General features: G+C 42.6%; 2 protein-coding genes across 4 annotated transcripts in view; both read right to left on the bottom strand.

The window, feature by feature from the left end:
* Window positions 1-4657: 4657 nt before the first annotated feature.
* The window catches only part of LOC135522174 (thioredoxin-interacting protein-like), a 328799-nt gene continuing 308782 nt past the window's right edge, over window positions 4658-24674 (bottom strand). Inside the window, exon 7 of the mRNA XM_064948208.1 lies at window positions 4658-4673. The gene's annotated coding sequence lies outside the window, so the exon portion shown is untranslated. The remainder of the gene's footprint in view (window positions 4674-24674) is intronic.
* Window positions 7450-24541, bottom strand: LOC135522173 (interleukin enhancer-binding factor 2 homolog). Of its 3 annotated transcripts, XR_010452655.1 has the most exons (9): window positions 24171-24541; window positions 16606-16668; window positions 16395-16429; window positions 16053-16150; window positions 12731-12824; window positions 11789-12267; window positions 10584-10710; window positions 10030-10119; window positions 7450-9931 (listed from the first exon to the last, which is right to left on the bottom strand). XR_010452655.1 is itself a non-coding variant. In XM_064948207.1 (8 exons), the coding sequence occupies exons 6-8, from the start codon at window positions 10693-10695 to the stop codon at window positions 9759-9761; spliced, it is 375 nt and encodes a 124-aa protein (XP_064804279.1). In that variant the 5' UTR covers window positions 10696-10710; window positions 11789-13026; window positions 16053-16150; window positions 16395-16429; window positions 16606-16668; window positions 24171-24527; the 3' UTR covers window positions 7450-9758. The 3 variants fall into 3 exon arrangements, 2 of the variants coding, with proteins under 2 accessions (XP_064804279.1, XP_064804278.1); XM_064948207.1 differs by having other exon boundaries at window positions 11789-13026; window positions 24171-24527; XM_064948206.1 differs by having other exon boundaries at window positions 11789-12824; window positions 24171-24527.

Here is a 24674-nt window from a genome sequence, read left to right as displayed (position 1 = left end):
TATTAATATGACTATCCACAATAATGTAATTATTGTGTGCAGGTAACCATACTCATGATGTGAGCGAATATATTTTCTGAGACCAACTGTTTGTGACATGTGAAGGCCATGATCAGGGCCGCCTGACTACTGCATTTGGGGCCACGGGGCAACGACCTCCAGGGGCCCACTGAGGGGGTCAGGAAATCAGCCAACTTCCTGCATTTCAACACATATTGCCATGGTGCAGAGAGAAAAATGTAGTTTCAAAGCACATTTCCTGCAATTCTACACTGTTGCCACAGGCCAGGGGAAAAAATGTGCTGTTTTACAGCTCATCTCATGTTTTTGTTTACATTTTGCCATGAGGCTGAGACAAAATGTTGCAGTTTTAAAGCTAATTTCCTGCAATGCTACACATCTTTCTATCATATGCTATCTGGGGGCCCCTGACCCTGGAGGCCGGGGCCCCGGGGTACGTGCTCTGCATCCCCGTTTGGTAAAAAATGAAAAGACCAAAACAAAATGCACACAGCAGGAACTCAAAATCCAAAAACACCTCACGGCCATCTAAAAAACATTTTAGATGAAATGCTTAATAAAATAGACTAGTATTATACAGCATATACAGAACTCACATTTCATTCATTCATTCTGAGCAGCACATCTGTCCAGTGAGGAGACATCAGTTGAACAGTTTTAAACTAGGCAGTATTGTAGTCCCTGATCTCTGGAGGCATGAGACAGCAGGCACAAACTGTGCTATATGAGTGCCCAATCTCTTTGTGGTCAAACTGCCACTGAGCTGATTCCCTCACCGCGGGATCATTACAGCTATTAGATTTAAAACGGAAACACTGTCTCTCCGCCTCAGATAGCCTAGTGGTTAAAAGCATTGGGCCAGTCGCTGGTTCCAATCCCCGAGCCTGCAAGGTGGGAAAATGTTGTTCTGTCCTTGAGCAAGGCAGTTAACAACTGCTCCCTGGGTGCTGATGACGTGGATGTCCATTAAGGAATCCCCTCGCACCTCTCTGATTCAGAGGGGTTGGGTTAAATGCAGAAGACACATTTCGGTTGAAAGCATTCAGTTGTGCAACTGACTACCCATCCCCCTTTCCCTATTTTGTGCATGTCGTCATAACTCTAACTCGTGTAAAATGTATGATTGTCATATCTTTTCAAAAATATTTTCCACCCATCTTCATTGTGTCAAGACAAAAGTGTTGCTTGGTGACTGACTGACAACCTACTGCCATTTCGTCATCATCAGGCATATGTAATAGCAGAGAGACATTTCTTGAGACCTGGTGTGGGCAGATAACATTTATTGCCTTCCGATATTAAATTTAAAATAAAGCTAGGACCCCGTACATTATAGCTGTGTAGGTGAAGCAAAATGCCGTTTTGAGTGTAAAATGCATTCTGTACATTTCCAGGTGAAAGCCATGAACATTGTGGCCGCTCTAATCCTGCCTTAGTTCCCTGAAGAGCTGTTGAATTCTGCAGTCTTTTCCTCACCCCATTGTCTTCCTTCCCCCTCACATTTTTGTGTTATTCTTTCCTCAGCTTATCTTTCCTCTCTTCTATGCCCTCTTATCCAACGGCAGTTTACAGATCAATAAACTCAACAAATCCCTTTGACAAACAAACAAATAATTCTAGGAGAAAAACAAGAAAGGGAGACGCCCCACGTAAATCACATTTGCCAATGAACTGGCTTTCAACCAAGAGGTTTATCTCCATTGTGGCCAAGATGACACCAGTGCTGTGCCATGTCTGTTTCCCTCGCCTCTGCCCTGCTCACTTATAGACATGCAGACACAGAACACATGTAAAATGCAGAGAAAGTACAACTTAACAGTTGTAACCTATTAACCTATTAACCTATTAACACACACTTCTCTCCTTTCTATATTTCCCTTTATTTCCCCATATTTATATCTAACACACTCATTATCGAATTCTCCCCCAGAATCGCTGTCACTTTTTCTTCCATCCCTAAATTACTCTCCAAGGCTGTGGTTTGAGAACACATCCCCAATTACAGTGCCTTCAGAAAGTATTCATAACCTCTGAAATATTACACATTGTGTTATAGCCTGAATTCTAAATGGATTAAATAGATTTTGTTTCCCCATCTACATACAATACCCCATAATCACATGACAAAGTGAAAACATGTTTTTAGAAATGTTTGCAAATGTATTGAAAATGAAATACAGAAATATCTCATTTACAAAAGTATTCACACCGAGTCAATACATGTTAGAATCACCTTTGGCAGCGATTACAGCTGTGAGTCTTTCTAGGTAAGTCTCTAAGAGCTTATATTTGCACATTATTATTATAAAAATTATTAAAAAAATATTAAAGGTCTGCCAAGTTGGTTGTTAATCATTGCTAGACAGCCATTTTCAAGTTTGTCATAGATTTTCAAGCCGATTCAAGTCCAAACTGTAACTAGGCCTCTCATGAACAGTCAATGATGTCTTGGTAAGCAACTCCAGTGTATATTTGGCTTTGTGTTTTAGGTTATTATCCTGCTGAAAGATGAATTTGTCTCCCAATGTCTGTTGGAAAGCATACTGAACTAGGTTTTCCTATATGATTTTGCCTGTGCGTAGCGCTTTTCCATGTACTTTTTATTCTATTACTTTAGTGCCTTGTTGCAAACAGGTGTCACGACTCCCACCGAAGGTGGCTCCTCTTCCTGTACGGGCATTTCAGCTATATATTTATATTAATTAAAAATCTAAAATCTAAAAACATATACTGAACAAAAATATGAACGCAACATGTAAGGAGTCGGTCCCATGTTTCATGAGGTGAAATAAAAGATACCAGAAATGTTCCATATGCACAAAAAGCTTATTTCTCTCAAATTTTGTGCACAAATTTGTTTACATCCCTGTTAGTGAACATTTCTCCTTTGACAAAATAATCCATCCACATGACAGGTGTGGCATATCAAGAAGCGGATTAAACAGCATGATCGTTACACAGGTGCACCTTGTGCTGGGGACAATAAAAGGCCACTAAAATGTGCAGTTTTGTCAGTCAATACAATGCCACAGATGTCTCAAGTTGAGGGAGTGTGCAATTGGTATGCTGACTGCACAAATTTAAATGTTAATTTCTCTACCATAAGCCGCCTCCAACGTCATTTTAGAGAACTTGGAAGTATGTCCAACCGGCCTCACAACCGCATACCACGTGTGACCACGCCAGCTCAGGACCTTCAAATGTGGCTTCTTCCCCTGCGGGATCGACTGAGACCAGCCACCCAGACAGCTGATGAAACTGAGGAGTATTTCTGTCTGTGGTACAGCCCTTTTGTGGGGAAAAACTCATTCTGATTGGCTGGGACTGGCTCCCAAATGGGTGGGCCTATGTATGTTGCATATTGCATTTATATTTTTGTTCAGTATAATTCCATTTTGACATTATGGGATATTGTGTCTCGGCCAGTGACAAACAATCTATATTTAATCCATTTTCATTTCAGGCTGTAACACAAAATGTGGAAAAAGTCAAGGGGTGTGAATACTTTCTGAAGGCACTGTATTTTGTGCTAGCACAGACTAGCAGATGCTGCTATATACCCTTTTCACTTGCTTGATCACTGAATATTTCATATTTAACTATGACCTTCAGATCAAAGCCAAACGGTAACAAGAAAACCTTTTCTTGTTCCACTACAGACGAGGGAAATCATGGAGAGCCCTGGCACTGTGCCACCATAGCATTAAACATTATTTCCTCTGTCTCTGTTAGCACATTTCCATCCACAGTTTTAAGAGTAAAGTCATATCATACAACAACAAAAAATCACAACACCTTAAGATGGAAACAGGAAGTTTCAGTATAATTTTATAAATGCAGACAGAATTTGTTCGTTTGACATGGTGGGATCGTTTTGTGTTTGTAAAATTAAGTATGCAAGAAATAGCGGTAGAATTGCCATTATTCGCAAATATTTATATAATAACCATCATATTGAAGAAAACTTAGAGTAATTCAATATGGCGGTTGGTCTACGACTCAGGAAACTATACCATTTATTATGCTAAAGATTAAATGAATTATGATGAACTTCATAGGGTTGTGAAAGTGGACGATGATGAGCTTGATGCTCCTTTCCAATAAATATCAAGGGTCTTGACATGATGAACAATGCTTGACTGCCATTTAACAAATAAAACAATTCTTGCTCTTATCCATAATAATCTCAACATGTAGACTAGCCTACCTGCACTGTATCTGCAGGCTGTTGGCTAGAGTGCACGTGCCAAAACCAGAGTAGACCAATTTTGACCTATCTGTTCCTACCTTATATTTCCTTCCTCAGTTTTGCTAAAACAGACAAATCCGTGCAAGGAAGGGGTTAGTGGTGGGGAGGGATGTCCATTAGTGGGTTAACAAAGTGTGAAAGTCTGTCATGTCAGCTTCCTCTCTGGTGCCCTCTAGCCCTGCACCTCTCTCTGCTTATCAGGGAAAGTGGAGGAAGGAGTACCCAAGAACAGATTACTGCACCACTCCTCAGGGCTCCATGCTAAGCAAATCTAAGTGCGGCTTTGGTCATTTTTCCATGTACTGTAGTTTCCAGTATTGGGCTATTGTAGGATAAATAGGAGTACCTATTACAGCCAAGATATATATGGTATATACAGTTGAAGTAGGAAGTTTACATACACCTCAGCCAACTACATTTAAACTGAGTTTTTCACAATTCCTGACATTTAATCTTAGTAAAATTCCCTGTCTTAGGTCAGTTAGGATCACCACTTTTTTTTAAGAATATGAAATGTCAGAATAATAGTAGAGAGAATTGTTTATTTCAGCTTTTATTTCTTTCATCACATTCCCAGTGGCTCAGATGTTTACATACACTCAATTAGCATTTGGTAGCATATCCTTTAAATTGTTTAACTTGGGTCAAACGTTTTGGGTAGCCTTCCACAAGCTTCCCACAATAAGTTGGTTGAATTTTGCCCATTCCACCTGACAGGCATGGTGTAACTGAGTCAGGTTTGTAGGCCTCCTTGCTCGCACACACTTTTTCAGTTCTGCCCACAAATTTTCTATAGGATTGAGGTCAGGGCATTGTGATGGCCACTCCAATACCTTGACTTTGCTGTCCTTAAGCCATTTTGCCACAACTTTGGAAGTATGCTTGATGTCATTGTCCATTTGGAATACCCATTTGTGACCAAGCTTTAACTTCCTGACTGATGTCTTGAGATGTTACTTCAATATATCCACATATTTGTCCTACCTTATGATGCCATCTATTTTGTGAAGTGCACCAGACCCTCATGCAGCAAAGCACCCCCACAACATGATGCTGCCACTCTCGTGCTTCACAGTTGGGATGGTGTTCTTCGGCTTGCAATTCTCCCCCTTTTTCCTCCAAACATAACGATGGTCATTATGGCCAAACAGTTCTATTTTTCTTTCATCAGACCAGAGGACATTTCTCCAAAAAGTACGATCTTTGTCCCCATGTGCAGTTGCAAACCATAGTCTGTCTTTTTTTAATGGTGGTTTTGGAGTAGTGGCTTCTTCCTTGCTGAGTGGCCTTTCAGGTTATGTCGATATAGGACTCATTTTACTGTGGATATAGATACTTTTGTACATGTTTCCTCCAGCATCTTCACAAGGTCCTTTGCTGTTTTTCTGTGATTGATTTGCACTTCGATTCGCACCAAAGTACGTTCATATCTCGGAGACAGAACGCGTCTCCTTCCTGAGCGGTATGACGGCTGCGTGGTCCCATGGTGTTTATACTTGCATACTATTGCTTGGTTGGTTAAAGGCACAGTCAACTTAGTGTATGTAAACGTCTGACCCACTGGAATTGTGATACAGTGAATTATACGTGAAATAGTCTGTCTGTAAACAATTGCTGGAGAAATTGTGTCATGCACAAAGTAGATGTCCTAACCGACTTGTCAAAACTATAGTTTGTTAACAAGAAATTTGTGGAGTGGTTGAAAAACAAGTTTTAATGACTCCAACATAAGTGTCTGAAAACGTACGACTTCAACTGTATGTAATTAATTTGATCTATATCAATGACCATATCACATTCACCGGGCTGCCAGTAGAAGACTAGACATTTCATGTTACAATAGTTGTGTGTGGCCGTTTTCCAGAAGATCACCACAAAATAAGCTCATATAAGGTGCATTTTGTGCAGCATGAACAGATTATTTGGTTGGCAAAATGAATATGGCACTGGGACAGCAGTATATCCTGCTGCAAATTAGGTTTCTGTTACGTCTCACTGTTGTTCCCATGGGATGTCGACTGGGAGGGAAGAAGAGAGTTCCTGAGTGAAAGAACGACTCTGTGTGCAAAATTCACATTCTATACCTTCCCCATCGGCTCAGGGCAAGATGCTCATCAGTGTCTCTGAACGTCAACAAAACATAGTAATGCTTGCTGTTGAGCGAATTTGACATTCTCTCATCTTCTTTCTGTGCTTCTTAATTTTAGTTATTTCTATGAGAATAAACATTTGACACTATACTCAATAACACGACCATCAGTAACTCTTGTATTAGATTGGAAGGAAATCCTACTTTTTGAAATAAAAAGATAAGTCCGTTTTCTAAGTTTAAAAACAAGTTTAGGGTCACAAAGCCAGCATGCACTAAAAATAAATAGTAGAATAATCAACTATGTTAAAATGTTTTACTTGAACCAAAGCATTAATTTTTAATTCCATTACAGAATGTGAGACCTAACCTGGTGGAAACGGCGATGTAGGCTAGTATGTACCAGAGGAAAAGTCACGGCTCCATGATGATAGCAGACAGCCATGTTCAAAAGCTTGGGATGAGATGTCAGGTTGTTTTTTTGTTGAAAAGCATGTTGAAAAGCATCAGATCTTTTGTTATTTACAGGCTGACACAATTACTGTATAATTGCATAATCAACGATTAAGGATGAAGACCGTCATGAAAATAAAATAGTTGCCATAACCATAAAAAAACAACAGCTGACTGAAGACGGGACGGCCGGGCATTCATGCGGTTGAGTCAGTTTCCGCAGTAACATGGACCCTTTGCAACATGAAACTTGGTTGTGCATTGCTGAAATCAACATGGTGTTGTAGCGAACAAGTGTAGTTGCCTAGGTAACACCCCCTCCCTGCAGCAGCACAGCACATACAGTCAGTCAGTAGCGGACGAGATAATGTGTGTATTAAATATATATTTTGCTATTCACCATTATAATTTTGACCACGGTCATTTGGCTGACCAATAACCGTCATCCAAAATTCCATGACAGTCACAGCCCTAGGCATGCATACATATACAGTGGAGAGAAGAAGGATTTGATAACCTGCAAAATCGTTAGTGTTTCCTACTTACAAAGCATGTAGAGGTCTGTCATTTTTATCATAGGTACACTTCAACTGTGAGAGACTGAATCGAAAACAAAAATCCACAAAATCACATTGCATGATTTTTAAGTAATTAATTTGCATTTTATTGCATTACATAAGTATTTGATCACCTACCAACAAAGTAAGAATTCCGGCTCTCACAGACCTGTTAGTTTTTCTTTAAGAATCCCGCCTGTTCTCCACTCATTACCTGTATTAAATGCACCTGTTTGAACTCGTTGCCAGTATAAAAGACACCTGTCCACACACTTAATCAAACAGACTCCAACCTCTCCACAATGCCCAAGACCAGAGAGCTGTGTAAGGACATCAGGGATAAAATTGTAGACTTGCACAAGGCTGGGATGGGCTACTGGACAATAGGCAAGCAGCTTGGTGAGAAGGCAACAACTGTTGGCGCAATTATTACAACATGGAAGAAGTTCAAGATGACGGTCAATCACCCTCGGTCTGGGGCTCCATGCAAGATCTCACCTCGTGGGGCATCAATGATCATGAGGAAGGTGAGGGATCAGCCCAGAACTACATGGCAGGACCTGGTCAATGACTGAAGAAAGCTGGGACCACAGAACTTAAATTTGAGCATAGAATGTTGTTGTGAGTGCATTCAGATGCATGGTCCACAGCAAATGTTCTTCACAATACAAAAAACATGGACTCATTCTGTTCAGTACAACCCAGGGTATAACCACATAACATATTGTAACTGTACAAACATAGTGATCACAAACATGAACAATGTATATTACAAGTTTCATATGGTAATGTGAAGTGCCCATTTGCACTCACGGTGTTTGGCTTGCTTGTATAACATCAAAGCTGTATTTATTAATAGTTGTCAATGTCCCATCTTTGAAAATACATAGAGCCCTCCATAATTAAAAAAATGTTTTAACCTTTAACTACGCAAGTCTTAAAAAAAACATCTTATTTACAATGGCAGCCTAGGAACAGTGGGTTAACTGCCTTGTTCAGGGGCAGAAAGACAGATTTGTACTTTGTCTGGGATTCGATCTAGCAACCTTTCAGTTACTGGCCCAACACTCTAACCAATAGGCTACCTGCCCAATTAGCGGGAGGGATGGGGTCAACTTCTTGTCCTACACGGTGCTCAAGTTCAGAACGGCTGTCTGTCAAAACCAATATAGAGCTGTGAAGTGCAGAGCCAGAGCTCTGATTTCACGTATAGCATGTTACTGTACAGCGTTCCAATTTAGAAGCTTATTAGTGTCCAACTCTGCCATTTTCAAACTGCATACAGGTACGAGTGGACGAATACTGCAAATAAACAACCCATTGAAAAGCTAACCATACATAGTCAAGGTCCGAGAGTAAAACACCAGCATCACTTTTGTTATTTTGACACAAAAGTAGTCTATCCAGCTATGTTTTTTCTCAGAATGGTTGGAAACCCCAGAAGGATGCAAAAGTTTAAACCTCTGCCATCTGAGAACAAGTACTCCAATACCACAGTTGCAACATTCCATTTGAAGAGGATGTGGTTAGTCAGCTGGAGTATCAACAATAATTACGCCATGTTTTTTCAGCTTAATTGTTCAAGAAAAAGTTAAAATATTGAAAAAGCTCTGTTCGATGTGTGGGGCAGAATAAAGCCTTGAGTTTAATGGCTTACGAAAGCACTGAAACATATACTTTAAAGATTTCATACCAATAGCATAGTATTTTGTGCACTCATATCAAACAAAATAGATGATATACTATCAGCCATGGCTCGATCTCTGTCTAGCCAGAGAAAACCTCAATAAGCCAGCCTTGGGCTTAGTTGCTGGGTGCTAGCAGCTTACTGCCTCCCCCTCCCTTCACAGCTCCTCCAACTGATTATGACATTTTGCAGTTCTTCTGTCAAAGGACTCCGTAATTGGGTTCATTGATTAAAGCCCAGTTATTACTGACAACACCACCGCTGTATGTAATAGTCCAGATAGCATAAACAGAGACGTCTGGTCTCCAGTGGCTGCTCAGTATCTTCAGACACCAAACTGACATAATCTATCCATTGTTGACAGCCAGCTCAGTGAGAAACTGTACACTGGAGCACCATCGATTGGGAGTGACCATAGAAATAAGATTTTCCAATTAAACATTTTTTTAAATCTAAATATTTGACATACAATAAGCCAAGAGAAAATAGTTACATTTCAGTTAACACGACTTGATATGAAATTAAACATAGGAAGCCACACCTTGTGTTCCTAGTATCAGGTTTGTCTGAAAACAAAACAAGCCCTTAAACTGGGCACGGGTAGGAGACGGTACAAAAATAAAATATAAATCCCCATCCCTCCTCAGAAGGGGACCATGCAACACAGTCGAATGACAAACTGAATAAAGCCCTTTACCACAATCATTCTTTAGCGTCCATGCCCTCTTTAGCGTCCATGCCCTCTTTAGCGTCCATGCCCTCCATTTCTACATCACCATCAACATCATCCACCTCCAATTCCAACATCTTCTCATACACCTTCTCAGAATGCTTCACTGTCACTCCATCCCACGTGGATGTCTCCACCACCAGGTCTGACCAGAGAGGACAGAACAGGTAAATGTGCGTGGGGGAGAAAGTTCAATCACTAATAAGTGCTGCAAATGCCTCGTGTTCAGGTGAGTTGACTTACGGCTAGCGTCTCCATCCAGACCCAGAATCTTCATGTAGCCGCCATGAGACAGCAACCTCACCAGGGTCTGAGCAGTGAGGCACACCATGTCTTGGATAGAGCAAATATTATGTCAGCATCTTGGTATAATGTGGAGAACACACTGAAAATGTATTGTTTGATACCTTAGTATTACAAATTAGGCCACGACTCCTGTCTTGCAGACTACAGTTTAGACCAGCAAATAAACCAGAAATCAAACAGTAATTCAAGATTGCGTTCAGAAAGTGCAGGTTTACACTCTTACAAGACAGGATAAGAGACGGGCTGGCGGGTATCATAGTGCTTTAGAGTGCTGAGCCAGTAACCGAAAGGTTGCTGATTTGAATCCCAGAGCCGACTAGGTGAAAAATCTGTTGATGTGTCCCTGAGCAAGGCACTCAACCCTAATTGCTCCTGTTAAATTGCTCTGGATAAGAGCATCTGCTAAATGAAAAAAAATGTAAATGTAATGGAGAGGCCGGCAGGTTGCTCCAGGTTCATGACAGTGAATACACGGTAGTGTCCATTCTCACCGGGGTCTGCAATTCCAGCTGAACCAGGCAAGAAAAGCCCTGATGACAGCATCTCCAGGCTCCACCTGAAGGCCACATTGAGGGCTAGTGGCTGTCTGCTGGGGTTGTTCATGACTGCAGAGTGACCCTGGACAGAGATAGAGAGAGAGAAAAAACAAATAATTTTCACCACGGAAAAACAGACTAAGCTGGCAGGCAGCATCTTGTGCCAGTACACATATATATAGTACGCATAAGGCCATTTCTTCAGCCTTGTAAAGTGCAGTTTGCTTGGGTAATGAATGACACCCAGAGACTCTTGAGTGCGTATCCAACTGCTGAGCAAACCAAAATCTCTCCTCCAAATTAAGCTTGTCAGGAGCAGGCCCACTACATGAGGTCCAGGAAATCCACATTTTATGCCCACACTGAAGTCTAATGAGGACACTAACATATGGGAGTGGTTTTTATACCTCTTCAGGTTCAACATGCAGACCCCCCCACCCCCCCCACACACAGACAAATTGACATGTTTGGATAGGTACATTTAACATCAACAATATTTCATTCCAAAATTGACCGGGAAAAAAAATAAATCACTGATGAAGCCATAGGTGGGTGTGTGTTTGCAGTGGCAGCTCACGTGGAGTGGGAGGCATTTTCTTCAAACAAGCGAGCGTGGCGAACGGCAGTCAGGGAGTTCTGCAAGAGCTTCATATCGACTCACTCAATATATCTGGCTAAACCTGCCTGACATGGATGTTTAAGTCCCTCACGTCAGCTATAATAGCAATACTTCAGCGACTGGCTTATTTGATCAGAGGGTACAGACAGTAGAGGTGAAAGGTTAACAGATAAACCATCCCCATATCTCTGGCTGCCTCCATCCACCCTTCATCCTTCCATTCATTGTAAGAGTGTGACTGTTAATCCTCGCTAAACTATACGTAATGTGCACATCAGGCTCCAGCCTGCGTATGTTGTGGGGCACGGTGGCAATGAGGATTTTCACGGTGGCGTCGGCTAAACTGATCTCAAACCCCATCTCATTGGGAAGCATGGAGAGTACTGGGGAAACATATTCAAACACATACTGAAGATTACCAATGTCATAATCTCAGAAACCCAGACCTAAAATTGTGCGTAATTGCATCAGATACTTGATTAGTTTCTGAGAGGAGATGAGGGGAGATGATGATAATGTAAATAAAAGTGATGTGCATTACCTTCCAAAGGGTCCTGTGTGCGTAGGGTCTCCACCACCTTGGTTCCCAGAGTGGTCACTGTCTCCACTGGGAGAAACAGACCTACTAATCAAAACTCACATTTATTTATATAACCCTTCACACATCAGCTGATATCTCAAAGTGCTGTACAGAAACCCAGTCTAAAATCCCAAACAGCAAGCAATGCAGGTGTGGAAGCACAGTGGCTAGGAAAAACTCCCTAGAAAAGGCCAAAACCTAAGAAGTAACCTAGAGAGGAACCAGGCTATGTGGGGTGGCCAGTCCTCTTCTGGCTGTGCCGGGTGGAGATTATAACAGAACATGGCCAAGATGTTCAAATGTTCATAAATGACCAGCATGGTCAAATAATAATAAGGCAGAACAGTTGAAACTGGAGCAGCAGCACGGCCAGGTGGACTGGGGACAGCAAGGAGTCATCATGTTAGGTAGTCCTGAGGCATGGTCCTAGGGCTCAGTTCCTCCGAGAGAGAGAAAGAGAGAATTAGAGAGAGCACACTTAAATTCACACAGGACACCGAATAGGACAGGAGAAGTACTCCATATATAACAAACTGACCATAGCCTCCTGACACATAAACTACTGCAACATAAATACTGGAGGCTGAGACAGGAGGGGTCAGGAGACACTGTGGCCCCATTCGAGGACACCCCCGGACAGGGCCAAACAGGAAGGATATAACCCCACCCACTTTGCCAAAGCACAGCCCCCACACCACGAGAGGGATATCTTCAACCACCAACTCACCATCCTGAGACAAGGCCGAGTATAGCCCACAAAGATCTCCGCCACGGCACAACCCAAGTGGGGGCGGCAACCCACTAGTGGTCAGTTTTGACCGTGTTCCATCCACTACCCCATTTCCTCAGAGTAGTGATTATCAAGTAATATGGACATAGAAATGCTTTTAGGTAAAAACTTACCAGAAGGCAATATCTTCAGAATGACAGCAAGGTCTGCAACATTGTGTCCTGTTGTCATGGTGCCTTTCTTGTAGGAGCCCACCTGTCTCACTTCCTAGAGTTAGAAAAGTATGAAAGCAATGTCATATTTAACTCAACTAACTTGTTTGAAATTCCCATATCCCTGCATTTGAGGATTCACCAAACCATTTCTCGGTTTAGATCAAATCTGACACTGTAGTACGTTCAGCCCCAGCTGAAACGATGACGTTGTCAATAACGTTGGTGATTTTGATGACCAGTGACAAGATGGATGACTAGAAGAGAGAGAAAAGGTTTTAAAACTACTGTCTGATGGCAGTTCTAATGTGCTAGTTTAATTGGTGTCATCCTGGATACTGGTTCAAAATGGGTTAAGAAACACGGGTCTATGAAGCACACAGCTGGAGTGAAGTAACACATCGGGCACCACTAAACTATGGAGTAGGCTGCCACCAAGTGTCTGAAATCAAACTGCCATAAACACACACAACGTCTTGAGCACTTGAAATCCACAACAGTTCTTGCCCGTAAACATTGCAGACACATGCCAGATCTTACAACAATTAGGTATTTGTAATGGGAAATTATAGTAAATATTTTCCTGTATTTGAGTTACTGTGGATATGGATTGATGGGTAATAAACATTTATTTGCATTTATTTAACTAGCAAGCCAGTTATGAACAAATTCTTAACACAATTACAGCCTACCAAAAGGCCTCCTGCAGGGACAGGAGCTGGGATAAAAAAATATAAGACAAAACACATCACGACAAGAGACAACACTACATAAAGAGATACCTAAGACAACATAGCATGGCAGCAACACAGCATGGTAGCAACAACACGGTAGAAGCACAAAACAGGGTAAATATTATTGGGCAGACAACAGCACAAAGGGCAAGAAGGCAGAGACTACAAATACATCACACAAAGCAGCCACAACTGTCAGTAAGAGTGTCCATGATTGAGTCTTTGAATGAAGCGATTGAGATAAAACTGTCCAGTTTAAGTGTTTGTTGCAGCTCGTTCCAGTCGCTAGCTGCAGCAAACTGAAAAGTCGAGCGACACAGGGATGTGTGTGCTTTGGGGACCTTTAACAGAATGTGACTGGCAGAACGGGAGTTGTATGTGGAGGATGAGGGCTGCAGTAGATTGTATGTGGAGGATGAGGGCTGCAGTAGATTGTATGTGGAGGATGAGGGCTGCAGTAGATTGTATGTGGAGGATGAGGGCTGCAGTAGATTGTATGTGGAGGATGAGGGCTGCAGTAGATTGTATGTGGAGGATGAGGGCTGCAGTAGATTGTATGTGGAGGATGAGGGCTGCAGTAGATTGTATGTGGAGGATGAGGGCTGCAGTAGATTGTATGTGGAGGATGAGGGCTGCAGTAGATTGTATGTGGAGGATGAGGGCTGCAGTAGATTGTATGTGGAGGATGAGGGCTGCAGTAGATTGTATGTGGAGGATGAGGGCTGCAGTAGATTGTATGTGGAGGATGAGGGCTGCAGTAGATTGTATGTGGAGGATGAGGGCTGCAGTAGATTGTATGTGGAGGATGAGGGCTGCAGTAGATTGTATCTGTGGGGAGATGCAGACAGAAGCATTCCCTTGGGGAAGGAAAAAAGGAGTTTACCATGAATGTTTAAGTACAATATTTAATGAAGCCGTTTGGCGCCTGTTACTCTATCATTATCTGATGTAACTATGTACTGATGATCTTACCTTTAACCTGTATCACGTCTGCCAAGTGTTGAATGTTGTGCATTTAGTTTTTACTGACAGTAGTTAGTTTTCCATCCAATTGGCAACAGATTTTCATGTGAATATTCTAAAATCTGCATACAAACTAAATCAATTTTCTCAGCAGAGATGTGTTTCCATCAAATTGACTTGTTACGGATAACAGTCTCTGCGTGATGACGTAGTGCACATAATAACTTTTGTGGTTCAATTCTCATGTACTGAATACAAAAATACAAGTTCAATGGGTTTCTATCACATTCTCAACTCAACTGTTGGTTTTCTAAGAAGAAATGTTGCATTATACAGCAAATCTCTGGTCTTGGCACATGCACTCTAGCCAACAGCTCACAAATACAGTGGGGGTAGCCTAGTCTACATGATGAGAGATTATTTTTGTTTGTTAAATGGCAGCCAAACATTGATCATCATGTCATCAGAATAAGACCCTGGATATTTATTGGAAAGGAACATCAAGCTCATCACTGTGTACTTAACCACCCTGTAAAGTTCAGAACATATTTCATCTGTAGCCAAATAAACCATGTTTTTTTCCCGAGTCGTAGTGAGAGGAGCACAAAATATTTGTGTGAATCACAGTTTATTTTGATATGGTTAGTATATAAATATTTGCACATAAAGTCATTTCCACCGCCATCTCTCACATACTTAATTTTACCGACACAAAAAGATCCCACCTCGTCTAGTGTATTTTGTTTTGTTGACATTTGGAAAGTTAACAAATTTGCTGTTTCCATCAGACCTGTCGTAGTAACATGTTTTTATCCGTCATGTACTTTACTTACATAAGAAGGTATGATGGAAACCTGGTAACTGTGCGATTCTGTAGAAGCAGGGGTGTATTCATTACGATGATTCTGCTGCTAAATGTTTTGCAACAAAAACGATTTACTCCAAACAAAAAAATTGTTTATATTTGACAAATTCAAATAGGCCTCTCCCCATTTCTTTCCATTTGCTTCCTGAAGGTAAACGGTTTCCGTTACAAAACGTAATGAATATACAACCCTGATGTTGTGACTTCTTACAAGCCTCTCGGGCTTGTGTTTAAAGAACATTTGGTACGGTGTGATTAATATAGAAGGGCCTTCTCAGAGAATGCTTGTTAAACATTTTCTCTGCTCCTGTTCTGGAGGTGTCTCTCATTTGCAACTTGTAATAAACCAGAGAATAAACCAGAGATTTTATCAATGGCTGCCTGCTTTTTTTCTTCACATGGAAATTCCCGTTACACTATTAAACAGCTAACCACATCATATGATATAGCAATTGATGCCCAGTCGATTGACTTGGCATGCAACCATTGGTTGATGCATTGCTGCGCCGGCGCATCTAGTTCAGCAGGAAAGCGACCATTACCATAAGTGGATATTATTCCCAGGTTATATTACAGACACACAACTGAAAAAAGACACTTGCTGCTGTAGTGTCTGGTCAGGCCACCTCACTTGACTTACTCCAGGTGTACAGTCTGCTGCTTGTGAACATGCTTAAAATATTAAATGGTTATGTAAACACGTGTGCGCTTAGTCACGGACCTGTTCAACAGAGGTGGGGCCAAGGTCCTGGTTCCTCTTAATAGGGCCTCACTGAAGGCTGTCTCATTAGGGGCAGGCTTCAGGCAGGCTATTTCACACTGAGACAAGGGGAAATAGATATTTGTTAACACAATTATTAACACATGTTGTATTATGTAAGTAGCAACATCTTCCCATCAGTCCAATTATTTATAGTAGAAGGAAACTCTGCATCTAAAGAGTGTTGTGGAGCAGGGTGGTGAGAAGAAATGTAGAAGCTCAGGGATGGTAATATTAACCACAACTTTGGTGTTCAATACAACAACATATGGCATTTCTTTGAAACTGAACAAGAATACTCACCAAGTAGAGGTCAAATGGGATGCGAGGGACAAAATCTACAAATGGAGGAGATCATACATGGCCATTTCACAGATTAATTTACTAAATGCCAAATGCATTCAAATTTCAATGCATTTCCTGAGTTGGTTTGAGATTAAATATAAATGTACCACAAACATTACTAAGGGCGCACACTTTGCAATGTTCAGTGTGGTGTTCAGAAGGTGCTTACCCTAGTACAGGTCCTCCCCCGCGAGCCCCAAAACGGCCACCATGACCTCAACCCCTCTCGCCTCTGGCAAATTAAGAAGTGACAACACATACATAAACTTGATTTAAAGTGTTGAACACAAAGAAACGTATGATGTAACATTAAACAACGTTGAAAGTGACATATTGGGGGCCTCACTGGTGGTGCAGTGGCTAAGGGCGCTGTACTGCAGCGCCAGCTGTGCCACCAGAGACCCTGGGTTCGCGCCCAGGCTCTGTCGTAACCGGCCGCGATTGGTAGGTCCGTGGGGGTGGCTTGGCCGGTAGGGATGTCCTTGTCTCATCGCGCACCAGAGACTCCTGTGGCGGGCAGGGCGCAGTGCGCGCTAACCAAATTTGCCAGGTGCACGGTGTTTCCTCCAACACATTGGTGCGGCTGGCTTCCGGGTTGGATGCGCGCTGTGTTAAGAAGCAGTGTGGCTTGGTTGGGTTGTGTATCGGAGGACGCATGACTTTCAACCTTCGTCTCTCCCGAGCCCGTACGGGAGTTGTAGCGATGAGACAAAATAGTAGCTATTAAAAAAACAATTGGATAGTAGGGGTAAAATTTAACAAAAAAAAAGTGAGGTATTAATAAACATATAAGGGGCGTGCTCTAGCACAAGATAGCTAGCAAGTTCCCTAAACTCTGTACGCTTACGGCGCTAACGTCAGCTAGCTAGAACACCTCAAGCAAAGTTAACTAGTGGTGAAATGCGTGTAAATATATGTACTTTACCTCATTGTGTGAGACGAAATCTACATGGAAAATGTGCACTTCTGCTGCTAGAAGTGTTCTAAATCAAATCAAATGTTTGTTGTCACATGCACATGCAGATGTTAATGCGAGTGTAGCGAAATGCTTGTGCTTCTAGTTCCGACAATGCAGTAATAACTAACGAGTAATCTAACCTAACAATTACACAACTACTACCTTATACACACAAGTGTATAAGGTAAAATCCATAAGTCCCAAAACACATTCAGCCACACTCACAACGATGCCTATTTTCTCAGATTTGTACTGTGCAGTTGATAACCAATGCAATAAATGCTACAGAGTCCACCTAAACATGCAACAGGTCAGGATCCCTCTGTTGACAAGGAATATTCACTGGTCTCTATTCTTAGTACCATTATGTTTTCCACTCTTCTCACCGGCTCCGGATAGGAGTCATGCCGGACAGCCGTTATTCTGGCCACATTCACACTAAAAGGGCACTTCAAGAATTTAGGCCTATGTTCACTACTGCAATTGCAGCATTTATGATCTGCTGGCATATGATACTCCTCCCATTGATACACACTTGACCAAATAATTTGCATTTATCACACTGCATGGGTTTGGGCATTAAGGTTTTTCAAATACACGTGAGAAGGGATAAACTCTTCTTCAAAAAACAATAGAATGGATTGAGTGGGCTTCCTCACTCGTATCAAGCACGTGGGTCAGATGGTGAGCACCAAACACTTGATCCAATTATTCACGTATATCCTTTGCATTCACTTCTAGCACCACCCCAGACATAACCCACTTGATAGGCGCCCGGCCTGCTTCGAAGAGCCACACACTAAAATCCGATATCTTCTTGAAGTACAGAGCATACTCCGTCTGTTCTACTGATACACAGAAAACCAAAATAAGCCCACTTCTTGTTACGCTCACCTTCAACAAATTCACGATTTTCATAGACTTAAAACAAATCTCCCAGGTAACTCCATTAATCGAAAACCCTCACTCTGACCAAAGAAATATCAGAACTAGGCTTGGATTTACTAGCTTCTACTACCACTTTACTTTTCTTTAAAAAAAATAATCTGCTGAAATTGTTGCAACCCCTATTACTAGCCTGTTCAACCTCTCTTTCGTATCGTCTGAGATTCCCAAAGATTGGAAAGCTGCCGCGGTCATCCCACTCTTCAAAGGGGGAGACACTCGAGACCCAAACTGTTATAGACCTATATCTATCCTACCCTGCCTTTCTAAGGTCTTTGAAAGCCAAGTCAACAAACAGATACCAACCATTTCGAATCCCACCATACCTTCTCCGCTATGCAATCTGGTTTCAGAGCTGCCCATGGGTGCACCTCAGCCACGCTTAAAGTCCTAAACGATATCATAAGCGCCATCGATAAGAGACAATACTGTGCAGCCGTATTCATCGACCTGGCCAAGGCTTTCGACGCTGTCAATCACCACATTCTTATTGGCAGACAACAGCCTTGAGTATTGAGGATGATTGCCTCGCCTGGTGTCTTGCTTTGCACGCTTTGTACAAAATAATAAAATGCAGTCCTACAGGATATTTCTTAACGTAGCTCTTTATTAGCTAGCTATAACTTCCATGTTCACGTATCTCCAACCATGATCAACTGACCATGACCTAACCATCTGGTTGGTCTTAACCAATCATAGCACAGTATGATACGGCGGTAAAATGCATCCAATTATAATTCAGTATGTTGACACATGAATATTACATCCCCCTTCTTTTAAAACAAAATGTTTACATATTCTAAGCGTTTCTTTTGAATACATGCTCTGCAGTTTGAACTCAAGGTAAGTAACCATTTATATTGCATACTACACCAACTGAATCAACATAGACTCTGAAACAATGATCCAATATACTGTTACGTTCGAACAAGGGATTCTCAGCAACTCAGCTTTCACAGAAGAAATGACATCTTAACATTTCAAACAAATACAATAACAAAGCATTTCAAGTGAACTTTCTATAACAATTTACAGTCTGGAACTCTTTTAGGGCAGCGATCCGCCTTTGACATTTCACAGGTCTAGGACAGACCTGGGCTTGACCTCTCTTCCTGACCTTCTGCAATATGATGCTGAGCATGCTTCTGTGTTGCAGGTAAGTATGGTGTATGTTGTGCTGTGTGTAGTCCAGCACATTCTCTTTCAGGGGAACAGTTCATCTCATCAGTGTGTTGTTTTTTTATGTTCAGTAGATGACTACGATTTTGGCGGTACACCGCTCCTTCTGCGGTGCGGACGTGATATGAACGTTCAGTGTCAGCTGGCTGGATGACGACTGCTGGCTTACAGAGGCCATGCTCCTGGATTCTAACTGACTCTCCGTCGATCAGTGGTGGCAGTGGTCTTGCTGACCTGTCGTAGTATCGCTTTTGTTGTTGTTGTCTGTGCACGTTTTTCATGCATTTCCTTGAAGCTGCTGGTTAGTGCTGGGAAGGATTGAGCGAAGTCTACGGCTCATCAACAGCTGGGCTGGTGATTTGAAGATGTCAACTGGAGTGTTGCGGTATTCAAGGAGACTGATGTAGGGGTCTCTCTTGTCTGCTTTAGCTTTGTCCATGAGTGATTTAGCAATCTGCACAATTTTTTCAGCAAGGCCATTACTTTGACAGTAATGTGGGCTTGTGGTGACATGTGTAAACTCCCATGCTTTTGTGAAGAATTCAAACTCATTTTATTTGTAACAGGGCCCATTGTCAGATATTAAAGTCTCAACAATACCATGCCTGGCAAAGGCTGCTTTCAGCTTGTGTATCACATCTGCAGATGTGGTGCTGTGAAGCTTGTCGAGTTTGATGTATCTGCTATAGTGGTCCACTGTTACAATGTAGTCCTCGTTGTTCCAGGTGAACAGATCGGTTGCCACGACCTGCCAGGGTCTGTCTGGGATACAGTGAGGTAACATTGGCTCTTTGGTGTTTGAGGGGCGTCGTTCAAGACATATGGCGCATTTACCAACAATGTCCTCTATTTGTTTGCACATGCCGGGCCAAAACAAAATGTCCCGTGCTCTCTGTTTGCACTTTTCCATGCCCGTGTGTCCAGCATGGATCTTTGTCAAAATCTCTTCTCTGAGACTGGTAGGAATAATGATTTTCTCTCCTTTGAAAATGATCCCGTTGATCTGTGATAGTTCATCACGATGGTTCCAGAATTCTGAGATCCTCTGGGGGCATTTTCTCCTCTCCTCAAGCCATCCTTCCTGTATGACTTTACTCACATGTGCGAGTTGTGAGTCCTTTTCTGTTTCTGCTTGGATCTCCTTCAGTTTTGTGTCACTAACTGGTAAGTTGCTGTACACAGTGTGCACTTGCATGTCCATGCCTTCACGGAGGCTGCTGTCGTTATAGGTGAGAAACTTCCTGGAGAGTGTGTCTGCGACAGGGATGTCTTTGCCTGGACAGGGAGTGATTGCCAAGTCGTATTTTTGTAGTTGAAGGATCATTCTCTGTAGCCTTGGCGGGGCTGCGGCTAGTGGTTTTCTCATGATTGACTCAAGGGGCTTGTGGTCAAATATACGTACTGATGGAAACGTTTACATACGAACAGTATGGCGTAGAGCTCCTTTTCGATTTGAGCGTAGTTGATTTCACATTCTATGAGAAATTTGGAAGCGTAGCCAATGGGCTTTCCTTCTTGCAGTAGCACTGCACCTAGTCCATACTTCGACAGGTCCACTTGGAGACTGAGCTCTTTGTCGGGGTCGTAGTTGGCAAACATTGGTCCTGGTTCTCTCGTGATCAAGTCTTTCACATTCTGGAAAGCAATGTCGTGTTGCTTGTCCCAGAGAAACTCACTGGACTGCTTTAGCAGTTGGCACAGGGGTGCATTAGCATTGGAGAGGCTGGGTGCGAACTTGGCTAAGTAGTTGACCATGCCAAGCACTGTTTCCAGCTCTACACAGTTCTTTGGTGGCTGCATTTCTTTTATGGCTGAGATCTTCTGTGGATCTGGCTTGTCTCCATTTGCTGTGAGATGTCCGAAGTTGCTGACCTCTGTAGCGCCGACTGTGCTCTTCTCGGGGTTGAGCCGGACTCCTCTCTTGCGGGACCTTTGCAGCATCGCCCTGAGGTTTTGGTCGTGCTCCTCTTTGGTTCGACCATAGACAAGGATGTCGTCCACAATTGCCACAACTCTATTGAGGCCTTCGTACACTTCGTCGATCTTTCGCTGAAACTCGTCTTGGGCTGAGATAATCCCAAAAGGCAGGCGATGGAACCTGTCGTGTCCAAACGGTGTGTTGAATGTTGTGAGCTTAGATTACTCTTCTGTGAGCTTGATAGCCCAGTAGCCTGATCTAGCGTCCATGACACTGAAGTAGTGTGCTCCCGCGAGCTTGTGTGTGATGCCATCTAGCGTCGGTAAAGGATAATGGGGGCATTTGATAGCCTTGTTCAAATCTCTTGGGCCGAGGCATACTCGGAGCTTGCCTGTGCGTGGTTTCTCCACCACCACTAACGCGTTTACCCAGTCAGTCGGTTCTGTAACCTTGCTGACTATGTCAGATTGCTCCATGCTCTCAAACTCTTTCTTCAGACGGGCACGGAGAGCAAGGGGAATCTTTCTCGTGGGTAGACCACAGGGGTTGCGTCTGGGTCAAGGTGAATGGTACATTCTCCTGGGAATAGTCCTATTCCTGTAAAAACATCAGCAAACTCCTCCATTACATTCTTTTGTCTCTACTGGTGCTGTCACTGATAAAACTAGCTTGATGAGATCCATGTCTAAACATGCTTTAAGACCTAGCACTGCAGGGGCTCTAGTGTCAACAACGTAAACGTCCAACATCATGTCACTTTCCTTGTATTTGCATTTGAAAGTGCATGTGCCTTTTACTGGGAGCTGTTCACCACCATAACCAGTCATTCTGCACGTGGTGGGCTGTGGCTCGCATTCAGATGTCAAGCTGCGTACTTATTCAGAGGAATAATGTTTACTTGTGCACCAGTGTCTAGTTTGAACTTTAGCTCTGTGCCTTGTGTTCCTATTTCAATGTCAGCAAAGGCTTGCTCTGTCTGTGATATTTGACTTTGCTGTGTCACTGAATCAATAAACAGCAGTGGTGGGCCGTCAGGGCCAGCAAGGCCTTCTCTGCTGGCCTGAACATCATCAGAATATATATTTTTTTAAATATATTTTCCCACAAATATGCATTAAATTATTCCCCAGAGTAAGAGTTACACTCTTCATTTCATAGCGTTCCTCTTGGTTGCACTGCTTCCAGCCCCAGGTTGAGATTTGGAGGGCTGGTCTTTATGTTAGATATTTTATCCAATCATATTCAGCCATCATGTGTTGCCAGAGGTCTAAAATCTGCCCTCAGGCCTTCAGAATCAACAGTGCGGGCCCTTGTAGCTTAAAGTGAATGGAAATTAAAATTTAGTGTCAACCAATCAGCTTTAGAGTTGGCTATTGTACGCCTGCTGGCTGGCTCCAGTGTTACACAGGAGCCAGCTAGCAGACGTAGTGCCTGCACCTCTTTTGATTGGATTACCAATATTGAGAGGCAGGTCCTTTAAATATATGGAACTAGGAAACTGAAATTGATCAACGAATTCATTTGCGTACTACTAAACTGTTTTTTCAACCCACAATGGCGGAAGGAGAAGATATCGATTTGGTCGAGGATATAATTATAACGCCATTCTCAAGACAAACTTTTCAAGAAAAGTTAGACATTGTCAGGAGAGGTAGACGCCGACGCTACAAAGCCAGGCTCCGAGAAGCACTGCAAACTGTACTGCTGGGAATGCCTATCGATTTGGTGTTTGGAGCCACACTGGCTTTGCAAACCTGAGTTGTCTAACCAAGGCAGCAACGAGACACCAAAGTACGGCTGGGCACTTACAAACAATGGTGCTTTTGAAAACTTTTGGGGACACCCGAGTGGATCTACAGCTCAACGAACAAGAACGCAGGGCAACGAAGCTGCACAATGAAAAGGTATTGTACTCTTCCCCTGCAATTCTCTGAATAAAAATATAAATTAAGGTGACCCAACGCCTGGTTATACTGCGTTTCTTTCTAAATGTATAGTGTCTACAGCCATGGCATCATAATGATGGTAATAAGAGGTGGATTAATTCGGGTGGGACTGTGTAGACTTCACTGAAGGCCCAGGCCCCAGAACCACGGCACGCTACTGATAAACAGTCCACCAGCATTTGACTCTTTGATTGACGTTTCATCTTCTCTCACTGTGTGTACTGTTTTTCCACGGTAAGCTCTGCACACATTTGCGAAGTGATTCCATTTACCACACTGTTTGCCTTTAGCTGGGAAATTTCCTTGTTCGCCATGCACTTTGTATCCACAATATCCAAATGTTTTGGGGCGTTTTGAGTCTGTGTCGCTCTGTTTTGGAGTTGTCTTTCTCCGTTCTAAAACGCGCTCTCTGTGCACCCGGGGTGTGCTTTGATGTCTGCATGACTGCCTGCACTGCTTGTTCACCTGATGCGCTCGTGCTGCCGCGCGAAATGGTTTTCATCTGAGCCTGTGCTAGCTCGTGAGATCTGGCTATGTCGATAGCTTTGTCCAGCGTTTGCTCAGACCCAACATTCAAAAGTCTCTCTCCCCCTCGCGGTGAGCTCCCTGACAATCTCATCCTTGTTTGCATAATCACAGTCTTTCACAAGCAGACGCAGCTCAGTCACAAACTGTTCAAATGACTCGCTAGCTCCCTGTACTTTCTCATGGAATTTGTACCTAGTGAAAATCGTATTGGTCTTCGGCACAACATATGCTTCAAAACGATCATAGTATATTTTCAGTACCTTTGATTCAGCCTCGATAAGTGTCCATGTGTTGAAATATCTCTCCCCTTTTCACCGACCCAGAGGAGCAGGAAGCTGCACTTTTCCTCTTCTCCTCTGTCCTTCAGAGGACCCGTGAACATAAGAGGTGAAGGAACTCCAGAAAAATCCATCTTTTAAGACCTTTTACTCTGACACCATGTCTTGTTTTGCACACCTTGTACAAAATAATAAAATGCAGTACTACAGGATATTTCTTAACGTAGCTCTTTATTAGCTAGCTATAACTTCCATGCTCACGTATCTCCAACCATGATCAACTGACCATGACCTAACCACCTGGGTGGTCTTAACCAATCATAGCACAGTATGATACGGCGGTAAAATGCATCCAATTATAATTCAGTATGTTGACACATGAATATTACACCTGGTTCACCAACTACTTCTCTGATAGATTTCAGTGTGTCAAATCAGAGTGCCTGTTGTCCGGACCTCTTGCAGTCTCTATGGGGGTGCCACAGG

This window comes from Oncorhynchus masou, chromosome 30 (genome assembly GCF_036934945.1).
Source record: "Oncorhynchus masou masou isolate Uvic2021 chromosome 30, UVic_Omas_1.1, whole genome shotgun sequence".
Taxonomy (NCBI): Eukaryota; Metazoa; Chordata; class Actinopteri; order Salmoniformes; family Salmonidae; genus Oncorhynchus; species Oncorhynchus masou.
This window is presented reverse-complemented; position numbering and strand designations above follow the sequence as displayed.